Genomic DNA, 13868 nt, shown 5'->3' on the forward strand with positions numbered 1-13868 from the left:
TAATTTGGTTCTTCAAAATAATGAAAGATTCACCAACAATTTATATCTTTTTTGGAGGGGTGTTTCTTAAAGTTTACCCTGCCCCATGTACAATATTTGGATTTTGAGGCTTTCACATGCATGATAAGTAGATAAAAACTTGGTTACTAAAATACGTTTTCAACGTGCTTTCTAAAAACTTGGTTACTAAAATACGTTTTCAACGTGCTTTCTAACTCTTTAATATTTATCTTGTAGATGCTTGGTGGCAAAATTAAGGTGGAAATATCCCAAATCTGCAAAAACTTGCCCACTGCATCCTATGAACCTTTTAGCTCATCCAGTTGCTAGCATAATTAGAGCTTACTCAAGGTCATTCACACGAAGTAGAGGAACAAGATGGCACATAAATGCCTCAATGACCTTGTCTTTATGCAATACAACCTTAATTTGCACATTAGAAGGTTTGGTTAGCACTAGCTAGTCCACTTGATTTGGATGACATAGACCTTTATTGAGATTGGACATCACAGAAAACCTCCATTATTTACAGAGGATGTGATCTACGATTTGGAGAGGCTAGCCATGGACGATGGTGGATTCACGACAAGAATGTATGACGTTCATGAGGAGGATGCGGGCACTACGAGTGAGGAGGATACCAGTGATGAGAAGTGATTGCCAATGTCAGCACCAACTAAATCCACAATGGAGATCAAGTCACAACCACAATCACAAAAACTTCTAGGGCTTAACGCCTTCTCATTCTAGTAGTTTTTACTAGAGCTACTAAGAAGGGGAAGAGGAAGATGCAGACTATTTTGATATTGTACTTGACAGTTGTATTTGTTTATAAATCTAGAAAGACAATTTGCTATTTTTAGTTGCTTTAGAGTTCAAACTATGGCTACGGGCCATAAGCATTCCACATTTGCACGTGCGCGCACACACACACACATGAGCTTGTTTGGTTTGTTTACTCAGCCATCTCATAAGATGCATCTCCTTATTGAATTTTGCAAAATAAATGCATTTCTAATTAAATTTAAGCAATATTTTAAGTTCTCGATATTTTCCCAAGAAGTTCCTGACTTATCTCTGATATTTGTCGATATCATTTTTTTGCCCGTTTTTTTTTTTTTTAGAGGGGTAAACTCTTTGACCTGGATCTATGAACCAGTGAGGCCACAAACGGGGGACCTCATCCCCATGATATTTGAACCTTGATGGCAAGGATAACAACGCAACAACTTAACCATCACAACATGCCACTATTGGCATCATTTTTTTGCCGTTGGTGATAAGTTGCCAATAACTATATTTTGAACTATTAGGGCAACTACTCAAGACACAGCTCATACATGATATTTCAGCCACACGATAAAAAGGAAATAAAACTCACTCCAATGTTTTCCTTTGAAAAACTGTAATTGGCCATACAGTTTTTCCTCCCATGGGCATTTACCACTATAGAGTGGGCATTTCTCCATGGACTCTTTTAAGTGCACATATATACACAATCACATGGAGATTTCCTGAAACCTGAGAAGAATGCATCAAGTATTGACTCTCCAAGCAACAAACATTTCTCTTTGGGTTTTTGTTTCCCATGCAAATTTCTTTACTTCAACATCCAAACTAGGTTCGCTTACAAATCATCTGCCTAACTTTCTTGTACTTACCCTGATTAATAACAAAAATAGGTGTTGACTCTAGCACTGAGAATTGCAATTGAAACAAAACTGTGCTTCAAGATCTTGCCAGCTCAATAACCTGGGCCACAATCTCCAAAATATTGACTTTGAAATGCACAAAATGGAATCAGTTTATAAAGCCCCTGTAAAAGTAAATGTAACACATGCCAACTTCAGTTTGGCTCTCTTATTCAATGACAATTTTCATTTCTTACAATTACAAATTTTTCTGTTCAGCACAAATAGCATTCAGTCTCTATAATGTTACCTCAAAGGGAAAGAATACTCCTCTCAGGAGAGCTAATCACTTGCATTAACAACTCATTATATTTCTATTATCTTTGATCAAACACTGGAATAGCATTCAATCTCTAGACCATTACTTTGAAGTGAAAGAACACCTCTAGGGAGAACCAATCACTTCCAGAAACAACCCCTGCTCCTAGTACCTCAAGCTTTTTTGATCAAATCTGGGGTATAAAACTGAATCATTTTCGACACTGTAAGTAAGCTACACATTTTTCAGAGATGGTAGAAATCCAACAGTATTGAAGCTCTCCTAGAAATTGCATTTGGAAAAAATTCCACCCACAGCACTATAGTTTTGTTACTCTAAAACCACTTCATAGATTCTTTGCAGTTGTTGGAACTGGAATATTTGGTTTTAAAAGTTTGATCACATTAGTCAGCCCTCTAAGCCTGTCCCAAATGCTTAAACCGTATAGCAATTCAACAAGAGCTTCCTGGAACTCAAAAGCATTTTCTGCAACAGGATACTGATAAAAAAATACTCAGCATAACAAGCAATATCAGTAAGACAAATGAAACAAAAAATGCAAAGCACTGAAGGAGTTTGTGTTAGATTCCAAAACTTATTGCATGTACCTGGAGTGGCTTTGGAATCTTGGTCTTAATGTATGGCCACCACCTATCTTCCACAACTGATTTTATGAGACAACATGCACGGAGACCTTCAACGCCAGCAAACCTTCCAAATCCACTACTTTTTACTCCACCAAATGGCAAAGCCTATAATACAATGCAGAATGGTGAAATTTGTGAAAGGAAAACTTTTAAAGATTATTGACGTGTGACATAACTAATATTGACACATACACCATAATATGCTTCAACTTCCACAATTATTTCATTGTACATCTGAAAAGTTTGGACGAAGAACAAAAGATAATTTTAACATCCATCACAGCTGCAGGGTAATAAACTTCTATCATTAATCAGTGCATTTACTATAAAACCAATCTCCTTATTTCATAGATCTATTGTGTGGCATAAAGGACATATCTATATGCACTACAGCAAATAATGATGCAGAAAAAGTGGTTATAGCCACAATGAAAGTGGGATCCTCTCACCCTATCCCAATTGGTCTTATTAGCAATTAGCCTAGTGCATAAGCTTCAAACAGAAAGTTAAGATAAATTTCTTGTGATTTTCCCTCATTATCTCTGATATCAGAATATTCTGGAGATGTTGAGAAGTGTTTGACAGCTGTTAGTACACTTAAGAAAATAGTGTCTTTAATAAGTTGCATCTTTTTCAATATGAATACATATGGTTATGTGTTTGAGGATTCGGCACATTTAAAATCCTGTCACAAATAACTTGGAAAGGCATGTTTGGTAGCATGTTGTTAGAACTGTTAGTGTTGTATTGTTCAAGATTTTCATACAAAAAAATAGGTGTTGATATTTACATTTAACATGGTTCACATACATGTGTTTACAAATTACTTCGCCCTCATAAACTTGAAACCATTAAATAATTATATTTCAAACAAATTAAGCAGAAACTAATCCTGCACCCAAGCAAAATTCCTCAAGTGCTCCTGAACCCATTTGCTCACTCTGTCTGTTAAGCCATACATCTAGGGGGATAACTTATGCTTGGTGTCAATTCTGTCGCTATCATCTTGAATAAAGGTTGTTAGAAGGTACTCATGAAGCGTGCAAATCCCTGTTTCTGAGTACGAAGCATCCATGCAATCGAAAGATCTCCTTGAACAAAACATCTGCTGAGTGCTACCTATGGAGCTTTGAACTTGCTAGGAATGGGAAGCATGCAATCTTTGTCAAATGATTCACAACCATGAAGATACAAGTTTTTCCCTCCAGTTGACACAGGCATATAATGAAGCCCATTAGCACAGATTCTCATTATTGTTGAGAAATACAAGGAACTGAAGAAGTCCTGGGAATGTGGTTTCAAGTTTCATCCTTTGACAGACTTCACATTCTCATACATGTTGCAAATAATTATCTTTTAGGTCCTTCCATCTCCATCTTCTCCAGACTTGTTTAAGTGTTGAAACATCCAGCATGGCGAACTGTGGAATGCTACAATAATTCTCTGTTTTGGCTTGGATTCTTATATCACCAAAATTTTGTCCTTTGACAAGATAATACCATGCTTCATTTGGTATCTCTCATCCCTGTTTGAGGAACCAATAATACACTCAATCAGCCCTGCAGCTACTGCAGCTTTGGCATACTAAGCTAACAACTCCTTCCAATCAATTTCTAGTTAAGTAATAAATGATAATTTATGGCTCCTAGAAAATGCATCGGCCCTATGGTTTTTTAGCTCAACATATTTGATGTCAAACAAAATCATGGCCTGTAATTTGCCTCCGCATTTTGCTACATTTCATTGAGGTCGCACTATGATAAGAAAATAACGTCTAAATTTTTTATTATTTGTCAACTGAAAGGTGGCTCGCACTTTGGTAAGCGTAAAATAAATCACCAAAAACTTCAAGTGCCTGCAATGAATAGAAAGGGAGTCTTAAAAGTCTTTGGGTTTAACCCTTATTTGGTTATATGCAGACCACAAATCACTTTTGGTGAAATCACTTAAGCCAATAATAAAGTCTTCTTGGGAACAAAATGATTATTATTTGGGCGTTACAAATAAACTAACCTCCAAACTATGTATTGCACCTGTATAGAGATTGTTAGCAAAGAGAGATTTTTTTATCCTAAGCTCTTAAACAACAAAACTCCAATAAAACTGGAATATCTGAATTCTCCAATCAAGAATATCAAATGAAGTTCACAAGTTTGCTTTTATAACATTCTCAAGAGGTTCCCCCCTCTTCACCAATCCCTATGGGATAAAACAAATCACCTTTCTGGTCTCCCAAATTTTTAAGGCCTCATTCTTTTAAAAAAATTTATTTTCTCCTCTTACTTAGGATAAAACAGCATTCTGTTACTAGGCCAAGGGGTATACATCACTTAAGTCATAAAATGACAATACAAGAAACTTAGGTAACTAGAAAACAAAATATATATCTTTTAACCCAGCTAAAAAAAAGAATGATATTAATCACTGCTGGGAAAATAGTGGCCATCCCAACTGCTAAAAAATTGTTCCCAAACACCAAACTGGCCCAATCTATGATACATTGAAACCTACTATAAAGAGTAAGCGTTGAAAATGGTCACTACTAAAAATAGAAAGTCTTGAACAAGGTTGTCTAAAATAACTCCAGAAGGTGTCGTTCATCTCCATTAATCCATTTGAACTCACTTGTGCATCAGAAACCCCCCCACAAGCCAACATCAACTGCACTATAAGAGAATCATGAAAATGAGAACATTACAGAACCCCTATTGTTGTGACCCATTAGTTTTGTCTCTCCTAGGAATCTCCATGTGTTGTTTTGCAATAATTTTTTATTGATTCAGATCATTCTCCTTTCTCTTTGGTAATACTTGATCACACTGTCACTTTTATTCCTGCAATTTGCTCAAAAAAATTTAGCATAAAAGTATTTCCCCCAGTTGCCAGGAAATTCGCTCTATCAGACGGATCAGATTTCCACAATCCATTACAATTACAGTGATTAGCTTCTGTATTAGATTGTGTTAACATTGTTCACCATCAACGTTTTGAATCACACTATGTAATCCATCATTAGGATGAAAGAGATCAAGAGATGCAAAACAAAATGGATCACGTAGAGTGATTCAAAATGTTGATATTTAAAATGCTAACACAATCTAATTCAGAAGCTAATCACTGCAATTTGCTCTATTATCATTGAAGTATTCTCTTTGTAAAATTTACACTAGATCTGATATTTTCTTTGTTTTCCTTGAAGCCTGTTTTGTTAGTTTCACATTCCAAACTTCAAATAAGATTGACTTGATTTTTTATTTTTTTATGAATAGAATATTCATAGTTCAACATTGAAATGATTGTTTAAATAATACTTAATAAACCTCAAATGATACAATCAGAAAACACTGTATAAGAGCCACATTACAGGAGTTCTTAGAATGTTCAAATGACTTGGTTGTGGCAGCTGGTTGTTGATTCAAATCCACAACTCCTTTATCTCCTACTTATGATCTTTTGGCATTGAAATTGCTTATTTCTTTCTTTCACTAATTCCTCCCTAGAAAATGCAGTAAACCAAGAAAACACAACTAATATTTTTCAGTATTGACACCCCAACTCCTTATGCCTTTATTTGGACCTTTCTAAGATGGATAAGGTTCCACTTTTCTTTGGAACCAAGGGTCATTTTCTGTTTGTATCAGAGTCGTTGTCATCACTACTGATATCATCATCCTCTCACTAATGGGACTAAACTCAATATAGTGGATTTGTCCCTTCGGTTTCCCCAAGCATCGGTGTCCAATTTTCCAAGGTTCTTTACCCATAAAGCGGAGTTTTCTCCTTAATTCTTGTCTTGTCACCTTGTTGCTATTTGTATTAGCTGGTTCCTTGGAAAATGATATCTCCTTAGATGAAGGTTTTCTTTTGGTTTATCCTGGCTCCATATCTCAGGTCTTTTTGATGGCATCTTGCAGAGAGTTAGGATTGAGTGCCTCAACCCAACCTTTCAAAGGATCCAATAACACATTCATAAAGAGAACAACCAAGCATCTTTATAATAGGTTGGTGACAAGAACAGAAACAATTAGAAATTCCATGATATAATCTTTGACCGAACCTCTCTGTTTGACTTGAGTTAGTTCTTTGAAATGCAATTCAGGGTCTTTGTTATCATACCTTTCTATCAATTGTTCTGTGATATTTACATAGGAAGTGATTATGGAATGCCCCTTAGTAACCATCCCGTGATACCACTACTCCCGAGCTATCCATCCAAGTGGAGTGTTGCATATTTGATAGCCTATTCTTTTGTCATTGGACTCAATTGTCGAGTTTCTGTACCCATGCCCTTTCTGTATTTTTTGTTGATCCATCAAAGTACGGAATGCTCAATTTTCCAACTTTCGATTTTAATTCTAAATAAACTTATCTATTTCAATTCTGAGGTAAATGTTCCATCCACAAATCTAGATATTACCTTAATGACATTTCGGTTTGGAAACCACTATCAATTCAATCTTGTTTAAATTGTTCTTGCAAATGTATAAATGATGGTTCTCCCCTTCAGATTGCTCCGATTGGGAAGAAAGGGTGGGAATTCCAGGTCTTCAGTTGGAAGGGGTTGTCTTGCATTTTGGACATTGCTCTTCTTGTCCATTTCTCCCTCCATTATTATTGCTTTCAGGGATTTTATTATCTATCATGGTGTGGATTAAAATGATAATTAATTGTGCCAATCTATTTTGAATCTCTGTTTTTTCTGCAAAGAACTAGTCCATTTTCTTGCCAAGGTCTCCTTACTCACCCATTGTTCGCTTGTTGCTTGAGCTCTGTCTAGATATCTTTCAGTGGTAAGTTTTGAGTTATTTTTAACTCATCAACCTCACAGGGCAGGAAACTTAGCTCTGATACCAATTGTAATAACTCCTTCCAAACTTTCTTGGAACTATGGGACAATTAACTAGACTTCTTACAAATCACAGTTTTGATCTCAGTATTAACTTATGCAAAAGATGATTTAAAGATTATAATAAGTTATTCAAGAGTACTAACCAATATCTAAGTTACCACATTCGGTCAGAGGGTGGAAGTCGGGGTTCAATTCATTCGAAATTCTGGTTTGATTCAAAACCAGTTCTAATGCACCAGCAGACTCAGAAATTCTGTCCAAATTCATCATGCAGGACCCTAGACGACTTCCATGTGAATTTGAGCGACTTTTTTTTTTTTGCCTGTGCGAGCCTGGAATGAATTTGCAGTAACTGGGCAACGACTTGACTGGTTTGGACTTCCTAATAACATATTTATAGTTTTTCCTACCTTTTTCGATTTTGCTTTTTGGTTTGAAAAACACACACACAATTATGAAAAACAATTGAAGTTAATGTTTAAACCTAAACACAAACTGCATTTTGAAACACACAGTCAGAACGGTTTGCCATTTCATCACCAACATGTGTTGTGGGCCTGCAACACCAGCAACGCAACTTTCCAACTCAAAACTGCGACTCCAGCAGCGCAACCCTGCAACTTGGCTTTGCAATGTTTATTTCAGTTTTTGTATTCTGTAAAAAAAATATTATGCATTTTAAGGTTTTCTTTGTCTCATTATGTTTTTTAAATTAAAATTAAAAAAATACGTTTCAAAGTTTTAGAATTTAAATAGCTTTTTTAATATAAACTTCAATTTAATATGTTTAACTTAAGCTTTTCTAAATACATTTTCAATATCTGATTCATAATTTTAACTCACTAAGAAAACATTAAGTGTTTTTATTTTATTCATACTGTTAAACTATTTTAAACAAGATATTTATATAAGGCATATATATGCCTGTACAGACAAACCCAAAACGAATCTGAACCCAACTCAAAAAAAATTGGAGAATTTCAAACACGAATCTCGAACCCACATCCTTACCGGAATCCGAACCGGCAGCTTAGACCAATATCAATCATTGCTCTCTGATTTATACTATTTTAAACTTTTATGTACGCCAAAGTGATTTTGATCTTATGAATATATTTACAATATGGTCACTGTTGTATCTGGTACGGCAGTTTGAATATGCAATATGATGGTTGTATTGACAATATGATCTCTGCTATATCTGATATGGCAATCTGCATATGCAAGATAATCTGATGTAATCACTTATAGCGATTGAACTGCTGTCTTATATGATCCCTAAACATATGCAATGAAATGTATAACAGCTATAGTAGTGTTGTTTCTGATGTAATCTTTATACACATACAATGATTCTTGAAGCCATGTCTGATATATAGAGTTCTTCTGTGTTAACAATGGTGCTGTCTCTGGTTGGGGCTTGATGTGCTTGCAACCATAAAAACTGTTTAGGCTGTTGGCTCTAAACAGAGCATTTCTAAGAGGATAAAAGAAAATATGTATTTGATGCCTCCCAGAAATGTCTTTGAATTCCTTCAAATATTGTTGCTTGTCAAATGACAAGGCATGCGGAAGAGATGTGTCCCACCATAAGTGTGATTAATGGCTGATATGCATATGGCAGTGGTGAATGCAAATATGGTATGGTGCGATAGTGAGGTAATGTTTTGCACTAACAAATGGCAGCAAACAAGAAACATGGCTGTATAATGTAGATGTGAAATATGAGATACTGCTATGTTGGCAAGTCTTGTGGCTCTGATACCTCTGTAAGAACCCAAACCCATACAGCAATAACAAATATGGATCTAACTCAATTAATTATTAGAAGTGGGGACCAACGGATTTTTCTTTTCTTTTTTACTTCCCCAGAATACGGCAGAACAACAATGCAATAGTGTGATTACACAAAAGAAATCCAAAGATTGTCGCATGCTAATAAACGCATCCAATCCCAATAGTCAGTTACCCAAGTTGTATTACACAATGGTGTTTAGCAGCAATATTCAGTAATCACTAATGCAGGTCTGAAATTATAGACTCAGCGTTTTACATGAACAAAGTGTATAATGCACCTGATGTTGCCGACTTTGGCCTACCTCTTCACACTATCCTGTCCAGTTAGTTTGTACTCCTAGTGGCCTGTGGTTGAGACTACTGATGCCTCTGCAATGGTAGCTAGTGCAACTAGAGTCTGCCACTCCAGTATGCTTCCCACAGACTATCCGAGCCTTCCCACGTAAAGGACGAATTGCTTCATCTTCCCTTCTCTGCGGTAGTAATGTAAGACGCTCCGCCAACCTCCACGTTTTAACCCAACTGTTATAACTTATATCAATATATCAGCATGTTCAATACAATTCTCTCTGATGTGTTGATACCCTTAACGTCCTCCAACTTTCACCCTGCTGACTTACCCTGCGGCCTTCAACTAATATTCAGAATATCCTCTCCCTGTATAACCTTAATAGACCACTGACTAATGGGTGACATTCCACAGTTACAAAAGATCACTACTCAAACTCCACGTTTGAGTTATGGAGGATGAAGACCTCTCTAACAAGGCAGGGGAGAAATCTGATAATCGAACAGGGATGGAGAATAACTTCAGAAAAGAGGAAGGAAATTTGTATGAAAGGAGAATACCATTCCTACTTCCTTGGGGTTAGAAGAAGGGGAGATTGATGATAAGCAGGGGGATGAAACTTATATAGGAGGGAGAAGGATCAGAATCCATAAACTGGATAGTCATGAAGACAAGAGTGTCTTAATTGTAACCGAAGAGATGGTGGCACAACCTCAATCGATTCAATCAGAAAGTGATCAAGCCGAAGCAAACATGCAGGAAGATAGCAAAAAGGATATTAGCATCGCGAAATACAAGGCTTCTATGGTAGGAATGCAGAGCCAAGTGGAGATAGTAAGGGAAGTAGTCGATAAAGAACTTTTGTGCATCAAGAACAATGTTCCTCTGTCTAAATGGAATGATCTCCCCATACTTCCTTTACAGAATGCTGATAACAATGAAGGCAAGCACGAGTTGGATTTGAAAGAATTTGGGGAACTTCCTTGTTTAGATTTGCTCTCCCCAAACCTTAGCCTCGCAAAAGTAGGGACTGTACTCGAAGAGGTGATAAATTTGGATACAATATTAGGAGGTATACCTGAGACACGATCAGTGGGTCCAGACTTGGGAAATGATATGGCTAAGTCCTCGGATCTTGAGGTGGCATCTCTTGACCAAGGCACACCTCAAATGGATTGTGCTAAAAAGGCAAAAAAGAGAGAGAGGAAGCAGTTATCAGAATTAAGATGTACAGATGCAGAAGCCTCTAGTCAAGATTTCATCGATATATGTTGGGAAGGGGAAGAGCCTTCCCAAGGGACCATGAAGCTCTTATCATGGAACGTTAGGGGCAAACAAAGCACACTTAATTAAGCATACCCTTAAAAATAATGTGGCTGATGTTCTTTTCATTCAGGAGACTAAGTTAGATCAAGATAGTTTAGAAGGCTGGAAGAAAAAATTAGGTGGTGGGACAGAGTGGGGCAACCGGCCAGGGGGGCCTCTGCTGGATTAGGAATTATATGAAATCCACAAAGCTGAGTGGAAGTCCTTGATAAAGGCAGATTATGGATTGGGGGTACACTTTATAACTTCAATAGTGGTCTTAACCTCAGTAGTATAAATGTTTATGGTCTATATAATTTACATGACAAGTTGGAAGTGTGGTCTGAGATTGAGATGTATTTGGCAGTCCAGCCAACACAGAACTTTATAATCTGGGGCGATTTTCAATGCTATCCTCGGATCTGAAGAGGAGGGGGGATTGGGTAGAACTTCCCAAAGAATGACGGCTTTTAAGTAATGGGTCCACAGAAACAACTTAGAAATTCTTTGTAAGAACCCAAGCCCGTACAGCAATAACAAATACTGATCTGACTTAATTTACTATTAGAAGTGGTGACCAACGGATTTACCTTTTCTTTTGAGCTTCCCCACAATACGGCAGAACAGCAATGCAATAATGTGATTACACAAAAGAAATTTAAAGATTGTTATATGCTAAATCCCAACAGTCAGTTACCCGAGTTGTATTACACAGTGGGTGTTTCGCAGCAATATTCGGTAATGACTAATGCAGGTCTGACATTATAGACTCAGTGTTTTACATGGACAAAGTATGACCAAACAATAATGTACCTGGTGTTGCAGAGATTGGCCTACCTCTTCACATGATCCTGTCTGGTTAGTTCGTACTCTGGCGGCCTGTCATTGAGACTACTGATGCCCCTGCGATGGTAGCTAGTGCAACACGGGTCTGCCACTCCAGTATGCTTCCCGCAGACTATCCAAGCCTTCCCACATGAAGGACGAATTGCTTCATCTTCCCTTCCCTGTGGTAGTAATGTAAGACACTTGCTCCGCCAACCTCCACGTTTTAACCCGACTGTTATATCAGTATATCGGTGTGTTCAATACAATCCTCTCTGCTGTGCTGATACCCTTAACGTCCTCCAACTTTCACCCTGCTGATTAACCCTGCAGCCTTCAACTACTATTCAAAATATCCTCTCCCTGTATAAACTCAATAGACCACTGACTGATGGATGACATTCCACAGTTACAAAAGATCACTACTAAAAGTCCACGTTTGAGTTATGAATGAAAACTTCAACAAGATGTCGGGGCTACGTCCAACTTCTCTATTGCCCCAAGGGGTTTCATCCTCAAGAACAACCACTCACATTTAAGCAACCAAATTTATCTTTCAATATATGGATGCATTTTCGTGGTCCTAATCCCAAGGAAGCTCATTGCTTTTATAACCCCGATATGAGGGGAAGTACAAACAACTAGGCAATGTGGGATAAAAGCCATTTTCATCTTCTAGTCACTTAAGTTACTTTTGTTATAAAATGACTTTAAGTCCTAAAGTAACTTTATAAATCCACTTTACAAAATAAAATGACTTAACTACAGAAAAGCTCCTCCACTTAAATATTTACCCAACGAAACCAAATAAGCTCCTATGATTGGCTGGCATCCTCACGATTAATGCCGTTAGCCTATCCGGATGGAAAGACCAACAAGGTGCCAGTAAGGCCTAGTGCGGAGAAGGGGACATTACATTCTTAGTTCAAACAGAATCTTTACCTGGACAAATAGGAGGCTAGGTTTTTGTAGTATTAAGGAGAAATTAGATAGATTCTTCTTTAAGGGAAACTTCCACGAATATAAATTCAAAGTAAGTTCCCAAATCGTGCCAATTTCCAAATCGGATCATTATGTGATCTTTTTAGAATGTCTAGGTTACGCTAGTCATAAGAGAACCCCTTTCTGTTGGAGATAGAAACACCAACTTTTTTCATTATAATATGAAAATTAGGAGACAGTACAACAAAATTAAATATTGAAGGGAAGCCTTATCTTCAGGGTAATAGGATCTTAAACAGCATCCCAATGTTAATTTCCCAGGAACAAAATAAGGACTTAAAGAAAATATCTAAAGATTAGGTGGCAAGCACTTTCAATCAATTTAATCTTGATAAAGCTCCAGGACTGGATATGTTCCCTGCCCTCATTTACCAGAAATTTTGGCATTTCTTGGGTGATGAAATAGTGGAAGTTTTGGAGAACATTAGGAACTCTGGCAGACTACTAAGAAAATTAAATCATATGTTTTTAGCAGTTATACCGAAAAAAGAAAATGTGTCCTATTTAGATGACTTCAGACCCATTGCTCTTTGCAACACAATCTACAAACTCTTCATGAAAGTTGTTGCAAATAGACTCAAATCTGTATAACCATTCATTATATCACATGAACAAACCGGTTTTGTCCCAAAAAGATCTATTTTAGACGAGGTCATTATAGCCAAAGAAGCAATTCATTCTGTCCATCATAACAAAGAAAAATCCTTTCTAATAAAACTGGATGTCAAAAAAGCCTACGACAAAGTTAGCTGGTCCTTTTTATGTAAATGTCTTAGATGTTCTTACAGCTTTTGGTTTCGCTAAACAATGCATTAACCTAGTTTTTTAATGTATTTCAACCCCCAAAATCTTGATTCTAGTCAATGGAACTCTGGAAGGCTTCTTTGATATCTCTTGGGGTCTCCAATAAGGGGATCCCTTATCACCATTTCTCTTTATCTTTATGGCATAAGCTTTGTGTAAATCCCTGAATCAAGCTAGAATTGAAGAAAGTATTAAAGGCATTAAAATCACCTCAAAAATGGAACACACCACTCACCAACAATTTGTAGACAACAATATGTTGTATGGGGAGGCTTCAGTAAAGGAAGCAAGGAGTTTTGATAGGATACTGGGCAAATATGCTCATGTGTCGAGTCAATTGATAAATAGAGAGAAAACAACGGTCTTCTTTCTTAACACCCCAGCTACACTAGAACAAGAA

The 13868-nt window shown here is 36.9% G+C and overlaps 1 protein-coding gene across 1 annotated transcript in view; it reads right to left on the reverse strand.

Moving 5' to 3' along the window:
• Positions 1-1786: 1786 nt before the first annotated feature.
• ALDH22A1 (aldehyde dehydrogenase 22A1) overlaps positions 1787-13868 on the reverse strand; it is a 194195-nt gene continuing 182113 nt past the window's right edge. Inside the window, exons 13-14 of the mRNA XM_089825110.1 lie at positions 2559-2702; positions 1787-2449 (exon numbers count right to left, since the gene is read on the reverse strand). Of these exons, the coding sequence (XP_089681236.1) occupies positions 2297-2449; positions 2559-2702 (297 nt within the window). The 3' untranslated portion in view covers positions 1787-2296. The remainder of the gene's footprint in view (positions 2450-2558; positions 2703-13868) is intronic.

Source organism: Cupressus sempervirens, chromosome 4 (assembly GCF_028749045.1).
Source record: "Cupressus sempervirens isolate cs-2001-9-10 chromosome 4, ASM2874904v1, whole genome shotgun sequence".
Lineage (NCBI taxonomy): Eukaryota > Viridiplantae > Streptophyta > Pinopsida > Cupressales > Cupressaceae > Cupressus > Cupressus sempervirens.